Here is a 17,466-nt window from a genome sequence, read left to right as displayed (position 1 = left end):
AGTGGTTTTGATACTATTTGGGTAATAGTTGATCGTCTCACCAAATCAGCACACTTCCTGCCAATAAGAGAAGATGACAAGATGGAGAAGTTAGCACGACTGTATTTGAAAGAAGTCGTCTCCAGACATGGAATACCAATCTCTATTATCTCTGATAGGGATGGCAGATTTATTTCAAGATTCTGGCAGACATTACAGCAAGCATTAGGAACTCGTCTAGACATGAGTACTGCCTATCATCCACAAACTGATGGACAGAGTGAAAGGACGATACAAACGCTTGAAGACATGCTACGAGCATGTGTTATTGATTTCGGAAACAGTTAGGATCGACATCTACCGTTAGCAGAATTTTCCTACAACAACAGCTACCATTCAAGCATTGAGATGGCGCCGTTTGAAGCACTTTATGGTAGAAAGTGCAGGTCTCCGATTTGTTGGAGTGAAGTGGGGGATAGACAGATTACGGGTCCGGAGATTATACAAGAAACTACCGAGAAGATCATCCAAATTCAACAACGGTTGAAAACCGCCCAAAGTCGAAAAAAGAGCTACGCTGACATTAAAAGAAAAGATATAGAATTTGAAATTGGAGAGATGGTCATGCTTAAAGTTGCACCTTGGAAAGGCGTTGTTCGATTTGGTAAACGAGGGAAATTAAATCCAAGGTATATTGGACCATTCAAGATTATTGATCGTGTCGGACCAGTAGCTTACCGACTTGAGTTACCTCAACAACTCGCGTCTGTACATAACACTTTCCACGTCTCGAATTTGAAGAAATGTTTTGCTAAAGAAGATCTCACTATTCCGTTAGATGAAATCCAAATCAACGAAAAACTTCAATTCATCGAAGAACCCGTCGAAATAATGGATCGTGAGGTTAAAAGACTTAAGCAAAACAAGATACCAATTGTTAAGGTTCGATGGAATGCTCGTAGAGGACCCGAGTTCACCTGGGAGCGTGAAGATCAGATGAAGAAGAAATACCCGCATCTATTTCCAGAAGATTCGTCAACACCTTCAACAGCTTAAAATTTCGGGACGAAATTTATTTAACGGGTAGGTACTGTAGTGACCCGAACTTTTCCATGTTTATATATATTAATTGAGATTGATATTTACATGATTAAATGTTTCCAACATGTTAAGCAATCAAACTTGTTAAGACTTGATTAATTGAAATATGTTTCATATAGACAATTGACCACCCAAGTTGACCGGTGATTCACGAACGTTAAAACTTGTAAAAACTATATGATGACATATATATGGATATATATATAGTTAACATGATACTATGATAAGTAAACATATCATTAAGTATATTAACAATGAACTACATATGTAAAAACAAGACTACTAACTTAATGATTTTTAAACGAGACATATATGTAACGATTATCGTTGTAAAGACATTTAATGTATATATATCATATTAAGAGATATTCATACATGATAATATCATGATAATATAATAATTTAAAATCTCATTTGGTATTCTAAACATTGGGTTAACAACATTTAACAAGATCGTTAACCTAAAGGTTTCAAAACAACACTTACATGTAACGACTAACGATGACTTAACGACTCAGTTAAAATGTATATACATGTAGTGTTTTAATATGTATTTATACACTTTTGAAAGACTTCAATATACTTATCAAAATACTTCTACTTAACAAAAATTCTTACAATTACATCCTCGTTCAGTTTCATCAACAATTATACTCGTATGCACCCGTATTCGTACTCGTACAATACACAGCTTTTAGATGTATGTACTATTGGTATATACACTCCAATGATCAGCTCTTAGTAGCCCATGTGAGTCACCTAACACATGTGGGAACATCATTTGGCAACTAGTATGAAATATCTCATAAAATTACAAAAATATGAGTAATCATTCATGACTTATTTACATGAAAACAAAAGTACATATCCTTTATATCTAATCCATACACCAATGACCAAAAATACCTACAAATACTTTCATTCTTCAATTTTATTCATCTAATTGATCTCTCCCAAGTTCTATCTTCAAGTTCTAAGTGTTCTTCATATATTCTACAAGTTCTAGTTACATAAAATCAAGAATACTTTCAAGTTTGCTAGCTCATTTCCAATCTTGTAAGGTGATCATCCAACCTCAAGAAATATTTGTTTCTTACAGTAGGTTATCATTCTAATACAAGGTAATAATCATATTCAAACTTTGGTTCAATTTCTATAACTATAACAATCTTATTTCAAGTGATGATCTTACTTGAACTTGTTTTCGTGTCATGATTCTGCATCAAGAACTTCGAGCCATCCAAGGATCCGTTGAAGCTAGATCCATATTTCTCTTTTCCAGTAGGTTTATCCAAGGAACTTAAGGTAGTAATGATGTTCATAACATCATTCGATTCATACATATAAAGCTATCTTATTCGAAGGTTTAAACTTGTAATCACTAGAACATAGTTTAGTTAATTCTAAACTTATTCGCAAACAAAAGTTAATCCTTCTAACTTGACTTTTAAAATCAACTAAACACATGTTCTATATCTATATGATATTCTAACTTAATGATTTAAAACCTGGAAACACGAAAAACACCGTAAAACCGGATTTACGCCGTCGTAGTAACACCGCGGGCTGTTTTGGGTTAGTTAATTAATAACTATGATAAACTTTGATTTAAAAGTTTTTATTCTGAGAAAATGATTTTTATTATGAACATGAAACTATATCCAAAAATTATGGTTAAACTCAAAGTGGAAGTATGTTTTCTAAAATGGTCATCTAGACGTCGTTCTTTCGACTGAAATGACTACCTTTACAAAAACGACTTGTAACTTATTTTTCCGACTATAAACCTATACTTTTTCTTTTTAGATTCATAAAATAGAGTTCAATATGAAACCATAGCAATTTGATTCACTCAAAACGGATTTAAAATGAAGAAGTTATGGGTAAAACAAGATTAGATAATTTTTCTCATTTTAGCTACGTGAAAATTGGTAACAAATCTATTCCAACCATAACTTAATCAACTTGTATTGTATATTATGTAATCTTGAGATACCATAGACACGTATACAATGTTTCGACCTATCATGTCGACACATCTATATATATTTCGGAACAACCATAGACACTCTATATGTGAATGTTGGAGTTAGCTATACAGGGTTGAGGTTGATTCCAAAATATATATAGTTTGAGTTGTGATCAATACTGAGATACGTATACACTGGGTCGTGGATTGATTCAAGATAATATTTATCGATTTATTTCTGTACATCTAACTGTGGACAACTAGTTGTAGGTTACTAACGAGGACATCTGACTTAATAAACTTAAAACATCAAAATATATTAAAAGTGTTGTAAATATATTTTGAACATACTTTGATATATATATGTATATATTGTTATATGTTCGTGAATCAACCAGCGGCCAAGTCTTACTTCCCGACGAAGTAAAAATATGTGAAAGTGAGTTATAGTCCCACTTTTAAAATCTAATATTTTTGGGATGAGAATACATGCAGGTTTTATAAATGATTTACAAAATAGACACAAGTACGTGAAACTACATTCTATGGTTGAATTATGGAAATCGAATATGCCCCTTTTTATTAAGTCTGGTAATCTAAGAATTAGGGAACAGACACCCTAATTGACGCGAATCCTAAAGATAGATCTATTGGGCCTAACAAACCCCATCCAAAGTACCGGATGCTTTAGTACTTCGAAATTTATATCATATCCGAAGGGTGTCCCGGAATGATGGGGATATTCTTATATATGCATCTTGTTAATGTCGGTTACCAGGTGTTCACCATATGAATGATTTTTATCTCTATGTATGGGATGTGTATTGAAATATGAAATCTTGTGGTCTATTATTATGATTTGATATATATAGGTTAAACCTATAACTCACCAACATTTTTGTTGACGTTTTAAGCATGATTATTCTCAGGTGATTATTAAGAGCTTCCGCTGTCACATACTTAAATAAGGACGAGATTTGGAGTCCATGCTTGTATGATATTGTGTAAAAACTGCATTCAAGAAACTTATTTTGTTGTAACATATTTGTATTGTAAACCACTATGTAATGGTCGTGTGTAAACAGGATATTTTAGATTATCATTATTTGATAATCTACGTAAAGTTTTTTAAACCTTTATTGATGAAATAAAGGTTATGGTTTGTTTTAAAATGAATGCAGTCTTTGAAAAACGTCTCATATAGAGGTCAAAACCTCGCAACGAAATCAATTAAGATGGAACGTTTTTAATCAATAAGAACGGGACATTTCAAACATTACCATGGATTTCATCACTAAATTGCCAAGGACTGCAAGTGGTTTTGATACAATTTGGGTAATAGTTGATCGTCTCACCAAATCAGCACACTTCCTGCCAATAAGAGAAGATGACAAGATGGAGAAGTTAGCACGACTGTATTTGAAGGAAGTCGTCTCCAGACATGGAATACCAATCTCTATTATCTCTTATAGGGATGGCAGATTTATTTCAAGATTCTGGCAGACATTACAGCAAGCATTAGGAACTCGTCTAGACATGAGTACTGCCTATCATCCACAAACTGATGGCAGAGCGAAAGTACGATACAAACGCTTGAAGACATGCTACGAGCATGTGTTATTGATTTCGGAAATAGTTGGGATCGACATCTACCGTTAGCAGAATTTTCCTACAACAATAGCTACCATTCATGCATTGAGATGGCTCCGTTTGAAGCACTTTATGGTAGAAAGTGCAGGTCTCCGATTTGTTGGAGTGAAGTGGGGGATAGACAGATTACGGGTCCGGAGATTATACAAGAAACTACCGAGAAGATCATCCAAATTCAACAACGGTTGAAAACCGCCCAAAGTCGAAAAAAGAGCTACGCTGACATTAAAAGAAAAGATATAGAATTTGAAATTGGAGAGATAGTCATGCTTAAAGTTGCACCTTGGAAAGGCGTTGTTCGATTTGGTAAACGAGGGAAATTAAATCCAAGGTATATTGGACCATTCAAGATTATTGATCGTGTCGGACCAGTAGCTTACCGACTTGAGTTACCTCAACAACTCGCGGCTGTACATAACACTTTCCACGTCTCGAATTTGAAGAAATGTTTTGCTAAAGAAGATCTCACTATTCCGTTAGATGAAATCCAAATCAACGAAAAACTTCAATTCATCGAAGAACCCGTTGAAATAATGGATCGTGAGGTTAAAAGACTTAAGCAAAATAAGATACCAATTGTTAAAGTTCGATGGAATGCTCGTAGAGGACCTGAGTTCAACTGGGAATGAGAAGATCAGATGAAGAAGAAATACCCGCATTTATTTCCAGAAGATACGTCAACACCTCCAACTGCTTAAAATTTCGGGACGAAATTTATTTAACGGGTAGGTACTATAGTGACCCGAACTTTCCATGTTTATATATATATATTAAATGAAATTATTATTTACATGATTGAGTGTTTCCAACATGTTAAGCAATCAAACTTGTTAAGAATTGATTAATTGAAATAGGTTTCATATAGACAATTGACCACCCAAGTTGACCGGTGATTCACGAACGTTAAAACTTGTAAAAAACTATATGATGACATATATATGGATATATATATATATATATAGTTAACATGATATTATGATAAGTAAACATATCATTAAGTATATTAACAATGAACTACATATGTAAAAGCAAGACTATTAACTTAATGATTTTGAAACGAGACATATATGTAACGATTATCGTTGTAACGACATTTAACGTATATATATATCATATTAAGAGATATTCATACATCATAATATCATGATAATATAATAATTTAAAATCTCATTTGATATTATAAACATTGGGTTAACAACATTTAACAAGATCGTTAACCTAAAGGTTTCAAAACAACACTTACATGTAACGACTAACGATAACTTAACGACTCAGTTAAAATGTATATGCATGTAGTGTTTTAATATGTATTCATACACTTTTGAAAGACTTCAAGACACTTATCAAAATACTTCTACTTAACAAAAATGCTTACAATTACATCCTCGTTCAGTTTCATCAACAATTCTACTCGTATGCACCCGTATTCGTACTCGTACAATACACAGCTTTTAGATGTATGTACTATTGGTATATACACTCCAATGATTAGCTCTTAGCAGCCCATGTGAGTCACCTAACACATGTGGGAACTATCATTTGGAAACTAGCATGAAATATCTCATAAAATTACAAAAATATGAGTAATCATTCATGACTTATTTACATGAAAACAAAATTACATATCCTTTATATCTAATCCATACACCAACGACCAAAAATACCTACAAACACTTTCATTCTTCAATTTTCTTCATCTAATTGATCTCTCTCAAGTTCTATCTTCAATTTCTAAGTGTTCTTCATAAATTCTACAAGTTCTAGTTTCATAAAATCAAGAATACTTCCAAGTTTGCTAGCTTACTTCCAATCTTGTAGAGTGATCATCCAACCTCAAGAAATCTTTCTTATTTACAGTAAGATATCTTTCTAATACAAGGTAATACCCATATTCAAACTTTGATTTAATTTATATAACTATAACAATCTTATTTCGAGTGGAAATCTTACTTGAACTTGTTTTCGTGTCATGATTCTGCTTCAAGAACTTTCAAGCCATCCAAGGATCCTTTGAAGCTAGATCCATTTTTCTCATTTCCAGTAGCTTTATCCAGAAAACTTGAGGTAGTAATAATGTTTATAACATCATTCGATTCATACATATAAAGCTATCTTATTCGAAGGTTTAAACTTGTAATCACTAGAACATAGTTTAGTTAATTCTAAACTTGTTCGCAAACAAAAGTTAATCCTTCTAACTTGACTTTTAAAATCAACTAAACACATGTTCCATATCTATATGATATGCTAACTTAATGATTTAAAACCTGGAAACACGAAGAACACTGTAAAACCGGACATACGCCGTCGTAGTAACACCGCGAGCTGTTTTGGGTTAGTTAATTAAAAACTATGATAAACTTTGATTTAAAAGTTGTTCTTCTGGAAAAATTATTTTTCTTATGAACATGAAACTATATCCAAAAATCATGGTTAAACTCAAAGTGGAAGTATGTTTTCTAAAACGGTCATCTAGATGTCGTTCTTTCGACTGAAATGACTACCTTTACAAAAACGACTTGTAACTTATATTTTCGACTATAAACCTATACTTTTTCTGTTTAGATTCATAAAATAGAGTTCAATATGAAACCATAGCATTTTGATTCACTCAAAACGGATTTAAAATGAAGAAGTTATGGGTAAAACAAGATTGGATAATTTTTCTTTTTGTAGCAACGTGAAAATTGGTAACAAATCTATATTAATCATATCCTAGCTAACTTATATTGTATTATACATGTATTCTAATATATTATGTAATCTTGGGATACCATAGACACGTATGCAAATGTTTTGACATATCATATCGACCCATGTGTATATATTATTTGGAACAACCATAGACATTCTATATGCAGTAATGTGGGAGTTAGCTATACAGGGTTGAGGTTGATTCCAAAAATATATATATTTTGAGTTGTGATCTAGCCTGAGACGTGTATACACTGGGTCATGGATTGATTCAAGATAATATATATCAATTTTTTTTCTGTACATCTAACGTTGGACAACTAGTTGTAGGTTACTAACGAGGACAGCTGACTTAATAAACTTAAAACATCAAAAGGTATTAAAAGTGTTGTAAATATATTTTGAACATACTTTGATATATATGTACATATTTGTTATAGGTTCGTGAATCGATTAGTGGCCAAGTCTTACTTCCCGACGAAGTAAAAATCTGTGAAAGTGAGTTATAGTCCCACTTATAAAATCTAATATTTTTGGGATGAGAATACATGCAGGTTTTATAAATGATTTACAAAATAGACACAAGTACTTGAAACTACATTCTATGGTTGAATTATCGAAATCGAATATGCCCCTTTTTATTAAAGCCTGATAATCTAAGAATTAGGGAACAGACACCCTAATTGACGCGAATCTTAAAGATAGATCTATTGGGCATAACAAACTCCATCCAAAGTACCGGATGCTTTAGTACTTCGAAATTTATATCATATCCGAAGGGTGTCCCGGAATGATGGGGATATTCTTATATATGCATCTTGTTAATGTCGGTTACCAGGTGTTCACCATATGAATGATTTTTATCTCTATGTATGGGATGTATATTGAAATATGAAATCTTGTGGTCTATTGTTACGATTTGATATATATAGGTTAAACCTTTAACTCACCAACATTTTTGTTGACGTTTAAAGCATGTTTATTCTCAGATGAATACTAAGAGCTTCCGCTGTTGCATACTAAAATAAGGACAAGATTTGGAGTCCATGTTTGTATGATATTATGTAAAAACTGCATTCAAGAAATATATGTCGATGTAATATATTTCTATTGTAAACCATTATGTAATGGTCGTGTGTAAACAGTATATTTTAGATTATCATTATTTGATAATCTACGTAATGCTTTTGAAACCTTTATTGATAAAATAAAGGTTATGGTTGTTTTAAAAATGAATGCAGTCTTTGAAAAACGTCTCATATAGAGGTCAAAACCTCGCAACGAAATCAATTAATATGGAACGTTTATAATCAATATGAACTGGATATTTTATTTTCTATATCATGAAACAGAATTTATTGACAAATGAGAATGACTAGATCTATGTCTCATGTCAACATGGTATCAGCACTAAAGGGACAGTAAATAATAATGATAGTTCGTTTAGCTGAAACAAATACTTGTATATTCTTGGGCGCATTGATGTGTTGATATACGCCAATATAGGTGTGTATTATTTCTAGGTGTTACTTATGGTACACACAAGCTGGATTTTGTTGACTTAATGTGCACGTGATAACAAAAATATCTATACTACCGCTTATATACCGGTTTATGAGGTCATACACTTTAGCACTTAGACACCAATTATTATATATTGTCGATATATAATTATAATATATAGTTCGAAAAGTATAATTTAATTAAATATGATTTAATAAAATTATAAATGTTCAATGAGCCATTATACAATAAAATATTTGAATGGCTTATTTTTATGTTACAAATAAAAATGTTTTTCAAGTTGCCTTTGGTAATTGATATCCTACCACAATTAAATGTAACCAATTTTTGTGTTTAATGAAATGGGCTGATTTAGTTTATTTTTTCTTGTTGAACACACAAGATGTCAACAAATTAAAAGGGTTTTTTTTTTGTTTTTTTTGTGTTGCTATGTATAGAGCAAGAACAAAAAGGGTTAGGCGTTATGTATAATCTTATTATAAAATACCCTCGTGACCATATGTACAATATTTGAAGCATTATATACAACTTTATGGTAGAACGCTTTCATTAACATATGTACAATATTCGAAACATTATGTACAAACTTTATGACAAAACATCCCCATAATCATATGTACAAATTTTAAAACAAATTATACAATCTTTTAAAAAACATCCTATGAACACATGTACAAACTTTGAAGCATATTGTCAACTTTCATATAATAATGATATTTTACATTTACAAAAAAAAATTAAAGAGACATCTGTTATTACTAATAATTATTATTACAAATATAAATACTCAATTTTAGATCAAAATTTTTTATTATTATATTATTATTCAAATAAGGGTCCTCTTTACGGGATTAATTACGTTACATATGGATGCGAAATACATGTCTGAATAAAATGTTGTAATGTAGGTTTTTATGACAAGTAAAATATTAATTGTGATGAAAATTAGAAGAAGATCGTAGGAGAATAAATATAGTTCATTTATTCTGACCAAGTTAAGTACACTATATCAATATGTTTGTAAAAAACAACAACAAATTTTTTAGTCAGAATCTCTTCCATCAGTCAGTAAACTAAATGACTTTACGTTCACTTAATATCTAAAACATATTATTAAACTATTTCGTTTAAATAAACTCGAGGTTCCACGAGTCATTTCACTAGTTAATAAATAAAAGATTAAAGTAAAAGATACTAGTAATAAGAAAGGATAATTGTACTTTACGTTTTCGCTCATAAAGATGTAAAGAAAACGTGCTTACTAGTCATTAAATCAACAAACCATTCAACTCAACCTGTCTATTCACCCTCTCGTTTTCATTAAAATGTTCGTATTTTACTATATCTATAAACAATGTCACAAATGCTAAAACAAGACTCCTGAAAAAGCATTGACAAAATATGATCATAAATTTGTTCATTCTCTACGTACTCTTAATTTACATTGCTAAGTCAGTATAACTTATTGAAACCAGGTTGTATCGAGTCAGTGAGTTTACTTGGAAACAAAGCTTCTCTTTCAAATGAAGTATGCAACACTGATCCGATTTTCATTAATGAAACCCACAAAACTGGTGCAGCACAAAAGGCGTATGCGAAAACAGACAACGCTCTGACAACGCCATCATTATACCATGGATAAGCCATTACAAATAGGACTCCTATAATACCAAACCAAGGTATCAAGACATGTAGCATAGGAAGAAGAAAGACATTAGTCGCTATACATGAGAGCGCGAAGGACCCTAGTAAGTATAAGGTCCAACCTAAAATCGGGTGGATCGTATGAGGAACTAATATGAAGGGGAGTATGTACGATATGAGAATGGATAATATGGCTATAGCTTTAAGGCTTGTTTGAAGGATGGTCATATTTCTGTCTGCACTGCGATGGCATAATTTGGTCAAACTTGGGTGAGTCAAACGAGTCATTCCTATAATTCCGAGGTAGATAACGGCTTGGATTATTACAAAAGGCATCTCTAATTGGTACCTGTCAAATATAGAAATTTTTAGACAGAACGTAGTGAATAGGAGTTACCGCACTCATGTTTACATTAGTATTGCTCAATTCAGGAAATTGATCGAATTTGTCCGGTTTACAAAATTTGATTTTCGGTTTACCTTTTTAAAATCGGTTAAACATAGAATCAAACCGAAATACAAAACAAAATTCAACTAATAATATACTTAACTACTCCGTATTAAACTATACTACGTAAATAGTATTTAAAACGTAAAGTCAAATTAAATTAAATCTTTTATGATTGTTTTGATTAAATTATGTTTTCTTTTTCTTTTCAGATTTAACTAAAATCGAACCGATTCAAATTTGAATGTATAGATTGGCTTTCGGGTTCGCTCTCAATAATTTTAAAACCAAACAAACGCACCGAATAAATAAAGAAAATCGAAAATCAAATCAGTAAACACGTATATCACAAAGATAGATTTATATGGCTAGCATGCGGCGAGACATTATTTTTCAAGAATCATTTATCAAATGGTACGTGTAAATAATATATATATTGGCTATGCTATGAGTACCCGAGAATCTCTCTACGTTGTTCATGCCATTGGAGGCCAAGAGGTAGAACAGGCCATGACCACCAGTACCATGGCTTTAACCATGATGCACCAGGAAATGTTATGACACTGTTTGGTCCGCATGGTACACTCCACCTTAATCTAAGATCTGCACGTACATATCAGTCGATCGATTTAACAATTTTAATTAAGAAAGAATAAATTGTAAATGTAATATGCATCACTTACAATAATAGGAAGCGTCCATTTGATAGCCCAAAGGGAGTCTGTAAGTACCATCAAGTGTGGTGCCATTAGGTGGTGGATGGAATAATGGTTGATTTAGAAGATCGGGGAAGAAGCCTCCAATAAAACCTTGATCAGCTCCATCAGAATTATCTCTACCAATATCTATGTCATGTAGCATATTCTTAAATACCTTGGTAGATGGCTGCAATCACAATTAATTAGCTGTTAACGTCAAATTAACAATAAACATATAAGGTTTTCTCTTTTCAGGTACTATACGTGGTTCTCTTCACTTACCATGTAACGGTTGTTTAGTAGGGCTAATTTGAACCTCATGTGAGGATATCGATCTCACATATCAAAACCCAACCAATCTTATGAGGGTTTAAAGATATATTAACTGGAAAATATTATGAACATAAGAAATTCATTATAAGTAACAACAATTAATTATTGCATATGTGTATAAGGTATATATTAAACACCTGCAACACGAATAGGCCAGTATGAAAGATGCAAGGGTTGATGAAGACTGCACAGAATTGGCCGCATTGAAATAGTTCATCTGTATTTTGAAGGAACAAATTATCGGCATCAAGCATAATAACCCTATCGTATTCGACTAAGCTCCATGCATAGAGCTTGTTTAGGGTTAATCTGAATCTATCATGATTCTTTTCGCTTATGTAAGGGTTTTTTAGGTTCTCAACTCTCACCACCTTTGCCCCATCTTCCACTTCCCTGTTATTAGAATCAACAACGATATATCCTTAATTAGTACCATTAAAGTTTATTACATTAGTATGATGATAATGATAACATATCAACCAATGTGTTATTTCAAGTCTCACTTTATATGAATGTGTATCGTGGTTAAGTGTAAATGTCACAAGATTTCTCGAGCTCTAACTTATTAAAAAGTAAAAGTTGTTTTTCACTTAAACTTAACAGAGTTTGAACATATTTGTATTTATTTATAAATATACTAAAATCCACAGTATTGTTAGTATTCATTATATATTATATATATCTCTAATTAACGTAAATGGATACTAGCTTTGATTGGTTCAAATGGTAGCTTGTCACTGTTCAAACCAAATTGTTAAATGACCCGATTAGTTGAATTGTATCTTTTAACTTTGCCTACGGACTAAAACTCCTAAAATTTGATCTAAATGATGTTTTCACATTATCTATATCTCTAATTAACCTAAATGGATACTAAGCTTGTCACTGTTCAAACCAAATTGTTAAATGACCCGATTAGTTGAATTGTATCTTTTAACTTTGCCTACGGACTAAAACTCCTAAAATTTGATCTAAATGATGTTTTCACATTATCTATATCTCTAATTAACCTAAATGGATACTAGCTTTGATTGGTTCAAATGGCAACTTGTCACTGTTCAAATCAAATTGCTAAATGACCCGAACCGTTAAATTGTATCTTTTATTTTTGCCTACAGACTAAAGAGGAATATTCATTTGAATTCATAAATTAAGTTGAGATCTAAGGGACCAATGAGAACGCGACATGTAGCGTTAAAATCACATGTGATTGAAAAAAAAAATTTGAAAATAAATTTTTTTTTTATTTTTTTTTCGAATTTTTTTTTACAGTCACATATGATTTACCTGCACAATTACATATGATTGAATTGTACAATCACATGTAATTGGATTTGACATGCATAATCACATGTGATTGACATGCAGAATCACATTTGATTGTAAAAAAAATTAAAAAGAAATTTAAAAAAAAAAAATCGAAATATATATTTTTTTTAATTTTTTTTCAATCACATGTGATTTTCGGGCCATATGTCGCGCTCTCATTGATTCCTTAAATTTCAAGCAAATTAATGAATGCAAGTGATTACAACTCACGGACTAAAACTCCTAAAATTTGATCTAAATGATGTTTTCACATTTTTATTTTTATTATTATTTTTTGTGTTTTGCATTTTGTTGTCATGAGTATATTTATATTTATTTATTTAGTTTCCTTTTTTTTTTTTTATGAATGATGCACTTTTTCATCTTTTATGGTTTTTTTTATATTATATTTTAAGAAATTTCTATTTTCTACCTTTCTTTTTATCCTAACTTTTAGTTTTTCCCTTTTTGTCAAATTGTTAAACTAAATTAAATTATCTAACAAAAAAATGCTATAATCAAGTGTCATCAACCAATCGTATCAGGATTTGTCCATTTGTTAAAGTGTTAAACTATAAGTTAAATTATTTAACAAAAATTATGTTATATAATCAAGCAAGTGTCAATGATCTTCTATTTTATCAAGATTTATGTCTTTTTTGTGCAGTGGTTGTATATCGAAGCGAAGCGCGGATCAAGTTGAGTAGTTAAAAACAAAATAAAATGATATTTTAAAGACTAGATAATTGGAATTCAGAACTATATTGATTAGACTGTTTCCAACCCTAACTGTGATTTTAGAGTCAGATTGTGCACTTTTTGGTAAAAAGTGAATTTTTAACTATGATTTTACTTGACCCCGTTAATCAAAATGTCAAATTTTTGTGTCAAATATTTAAAAGATGAGGTGGTAAAATCTGATTAGAAATTGAGTGAAAAAAACATAAATTAAATAATAAATATAAAATGGCCAAATATGTGATTGGAGCATGTCTGATTTCACGCTCAAAGTTGCAGGAGTCAAAAATCCAACTAACGTCATTAGGTGTTAAAATCTGACGCGGGTTAACGGCGTCAATTACCGTCAAATACAGCCACATAAGGTGACTAACGTAACGTGGCGTTAGGAGTAGTCTTACATCAAGATGTGGCAGCCACGTCTAGAAAATTTGACAAATGAATTTATAAAAAAGTATATTATAATGCAATTTACGGAGTACATTTTATTAACAATAAAATCAAGTAAAATTTCAGTACCAGACAATACGGAGTATTTTGGCAATTCAAAACTGTTATGACTGGCAGCCACGTCCACAAAATTTGACAAATGCATTTATAGAATAAAAGTAGTTAGTATAGTACAATTTATATTTTAACAAAATAATCCAATTTTTAGGTTACATTAGTTGCTGATATTATTTATTCAAACAAAATATTATAACGTTCTTGACACCTTGTTATCCAATCATCACAATGACACTATCATCGTAAACAGTATTCATAATGTTCGTTTTTAAATATTTATTTTAAATATAAGAATATAATTGACACCAACAAATACAAAAATGAATTAATTTTTATTATTATTAGAATTATGTTAAGAGATTGTTTTAAAAAGTTGTATATTCATGTAACCACCATCACTAAATTAACAAGTAATTAATCCTAGTCTGTGGGTTATTGTTAGCAAAATACTACAGTAGTTTAGTATCCCCTAAGGTTGCTCCCAACGTTGCCGTCCACACACCCGCCCAGGCCGCCGCCCACCTGGGCGCCGTTGGCAGCACCGCGCCCACGACTCAGCCCAGGAAGCCGCCCAGCACCCCGTCTCCCTCTTCGTGCATTCTTGTCATATTTCAGGACGTGAGGACGAGTTATTTGTTTTTTTTCGAATTTATATATTTATTTGAAGCAAATCTGAAGGCTTTTATGTATTTACTTTTCTTTTATTAGGTTGAAGATGTAGATGTATGGAGGATGTTGGGGGTTGAAGATGAAGATAGAGTAATAAAAAGTGATATTTTAATTGTTGGTCTCACAATTATGTGGCTAAAATTGTTTTGCAGTACATGGGTTTTAATTTTAACTTTTAATTTAATTTTACTTTTTATTTTTATTTTAATTTTATTTTATATTTGTTTAAGTAGATTTTTATTTTATTGAATCTAATTAAATTAATTTTTAAGTTTTTAATTAAATGTAATTTGATAATTAATAATTCTTTTAATAATAAAAGCATTCTTAATTTAGTTAAAATAATTAAACGTGGGTCTCAATTATTGTGTGGAAGGAGTGTCATGGTTAGGAATGTTTAGTTCTGGGTTTAGTCCTGGAAAGAAAGTGCTGATGTGGCGCTAATGTGACACCCTGGACTAAGGATGGAGAAGTTCCTCCATTAGGAGCACTCTAAGTCTTTGATATCTTTAATAGTCTTTTCAATTAACTGATAGTTTACAACACTAATGAATTAATAGTCTTTGATATTTAAAATATTTATTTTATTTATTAAATACAAAAATATAACTGACACCAACAAATACAAAAGTGAATTAATAATAATAATTATTGATAGAATTTTATTAAGAATGTCGTTAGCAGACTTTAAACATTTGTATTATTCATGTAATCACCACCACTAACTAAGTTAACAAATAATTATATTGTTATTTTTTTTTTTAACAAATAGTTTAGTATCTCCTCAGTCTTGGATATTTTTATTTGTCTTTTCAATCTTTTGAAACACAAATATTGAGGAGACAGTGATATCATTGTTGGTCACCTAAATCACTTATGACGTTGTGATATAAAATACATAAAAATGTATATACATATATATACATATACATATACATATATATTACTCCGTATACTATAAGAACATGGAATATGTCGTATTATGACACAGTATAGATCGAACAAATATGTTTATATAAATTTTCATAATAACCTTCCACTGGAGATATATATAAATATATAACAGCTGTTACTATTGAAAATTAAAAATGTATATATTAATGAGAGGCAATATCAAAACTAACAAGTGAGCGTGGGTGGTAATCGTGCATTTCACGAAAATGGATTTACGTTACTGCCGGCCATCTCTTTGATTTGGTTGACTTGGTATAACAAAATGACTACAAATTTTTGTAAGTTAATTTAATTAGTTGATATGGATGACATAATTAGCGTATAAAGAGTACTTACAGAGTTTTAATCCAATAGGGAGGAACGTCGACAGATGCAATGACTACTAGATCTGCTTGGACCCGAAGTTTGATAGATAGAGATCTAAGCATGACCCGAATTGCAATATAGAACTCGTAATCTCTTGGTGTCCCCATATACATCATCGTCGCATACGCATTCCGATTACTACTACGACTAGTTACCTTGACCTCTGGTGTCGGGTTAGCATTCATCTCAACACCACCAATAACGACCAATAATAACAACACTGCAAAAATTACAGTTGATTTCCTCCATGCCATTAATTAATTAATTAATTCTTTGATGGATGATGGATTGACAATGTATAGTATAATGTTGAAGAAGTATAATGTTCGGAGGAGGAAATGGATAGTTGGAAACCTATATATAAAGTATTTTGCTTTTTAAAAAGGTATTATTGTAAATGTAAATGTAAATGTAAATTGAAATGATGTTCGTATATATACATTCTATAAATACTAATTGTAGATAACATGTGATAACTTTGATGACGTTATGCTAACACTCTTCATCATCCACTATTAATTTTATATATATATATATATATATAGTGAAAGGATTCCTAGAAAACTAGAGTATGTAGAGAACCCATAGAACTCATAGATTGAACTTCAATATATGTGGAGATTGAGCTTCAATCTATGAAGAAAAAAAATACAATCCGAAAAAAAAAATCTGCAAAATAAAAACAGTCAATCTTTACAGAAAAAAAAAAGTGAATCTGCAAAAAAAAAAAAAAAAACAACTGCAAAAAAACGTCAATCTGCACGCAGATTGATTCAATCTGCAAAAAAAAAGTCAATCTGCACAGAAAAAAGTCGATCTGCAAAAAAAAAAAAAAAACTGCAAAAAAAACGCAGATGACTTAATCTGCACGCAGATTGACTCAA

The 17,466-nt window shown here is 31.1% G+C and overlaps 1 protein-coding gene and 1 pseudogene across 1 annotated transcript; both read right to left on the bottom strand.

The window, feature by feature from the left end:
• LOC139860568 (putative glucuronosyltransferase PGSIP8) overlaps positions 1 to 10,338 on the bottom strand; it is a 45,555-nt pseudogene extending 35,217 nt beyond the window's left edge.
• Positions 10,339 to 10,369: 31 nt separating this feature from the next.
• LOC139858514 (putative glucuronosyltransferase PGSIP8) lies at positions 10,370 to 16,722 on the bottom strand. The gene is made up of 5 exons (XM_071847355.1): positions 16,553 to 16,722; positions 12,178 to 12,433; positions 11,693 to 11,894; positions 11,465 to 11,612; positions 10,370 to 10,910 (listed from the first exon to the last, which is right to left on the bottom strand). The coding sequence occupies exons 1-5, from the start codon at positions 16,696 to 16,698 to the stop codon at positions 10,370 to 10,372; spliced, it is 1,293 nt and encodes a 430-aa protein (XP_071703456.1). The 5' UTR covers positions 16,699 to 16,722.
• Positions 16,723 to 17,466: the final 744 nt, after the last annotated feature.

Source organism: Rutidosis leptorrhynchoides, chromosome 7, assembly GCF_046630445.1.
Source record: "Rutidosis leptorrhynchoides isolate AG116_Rl617_1_P2 chromosome 7, CSIRO_AGI_Rlap_v1, whole genome shotgun sequence".
NCBI lineage: Eukaryota > Viridiplantae > Streptophyta > Magnoliopsida > Asterales > Asteraceae > Rutidosis > Rutidosis leptorrhynchoides.
This window is presented reverse-complemented; position numbering and strand designations above follow the sequence as displayed.

Bases quoted from the DNA above. Each gene is read 5' to 3' on its own strand.
- LOC139858514 (XM_071847355.1), bottom strand. From the start codon at position 16,698: ATGATGTATATGGGGACACCAAGAGATTACGAGTTCTATATTGCAATT. The intron at 12,434-16,552 runs GTAAGTACTCTT...TTCTAATAACAG, and splicing joins CCCTATTGGATTAAAACTCT to GGAAGTGGAAGATGGGGCAA. The intron at 11,613-11,692 runs GTAAGTGATGCA...ATGTACGTGCAG, and splicing joins AATGGACGCTTCCTATTATT to ATCTTAGATTAAGGTGGAGT.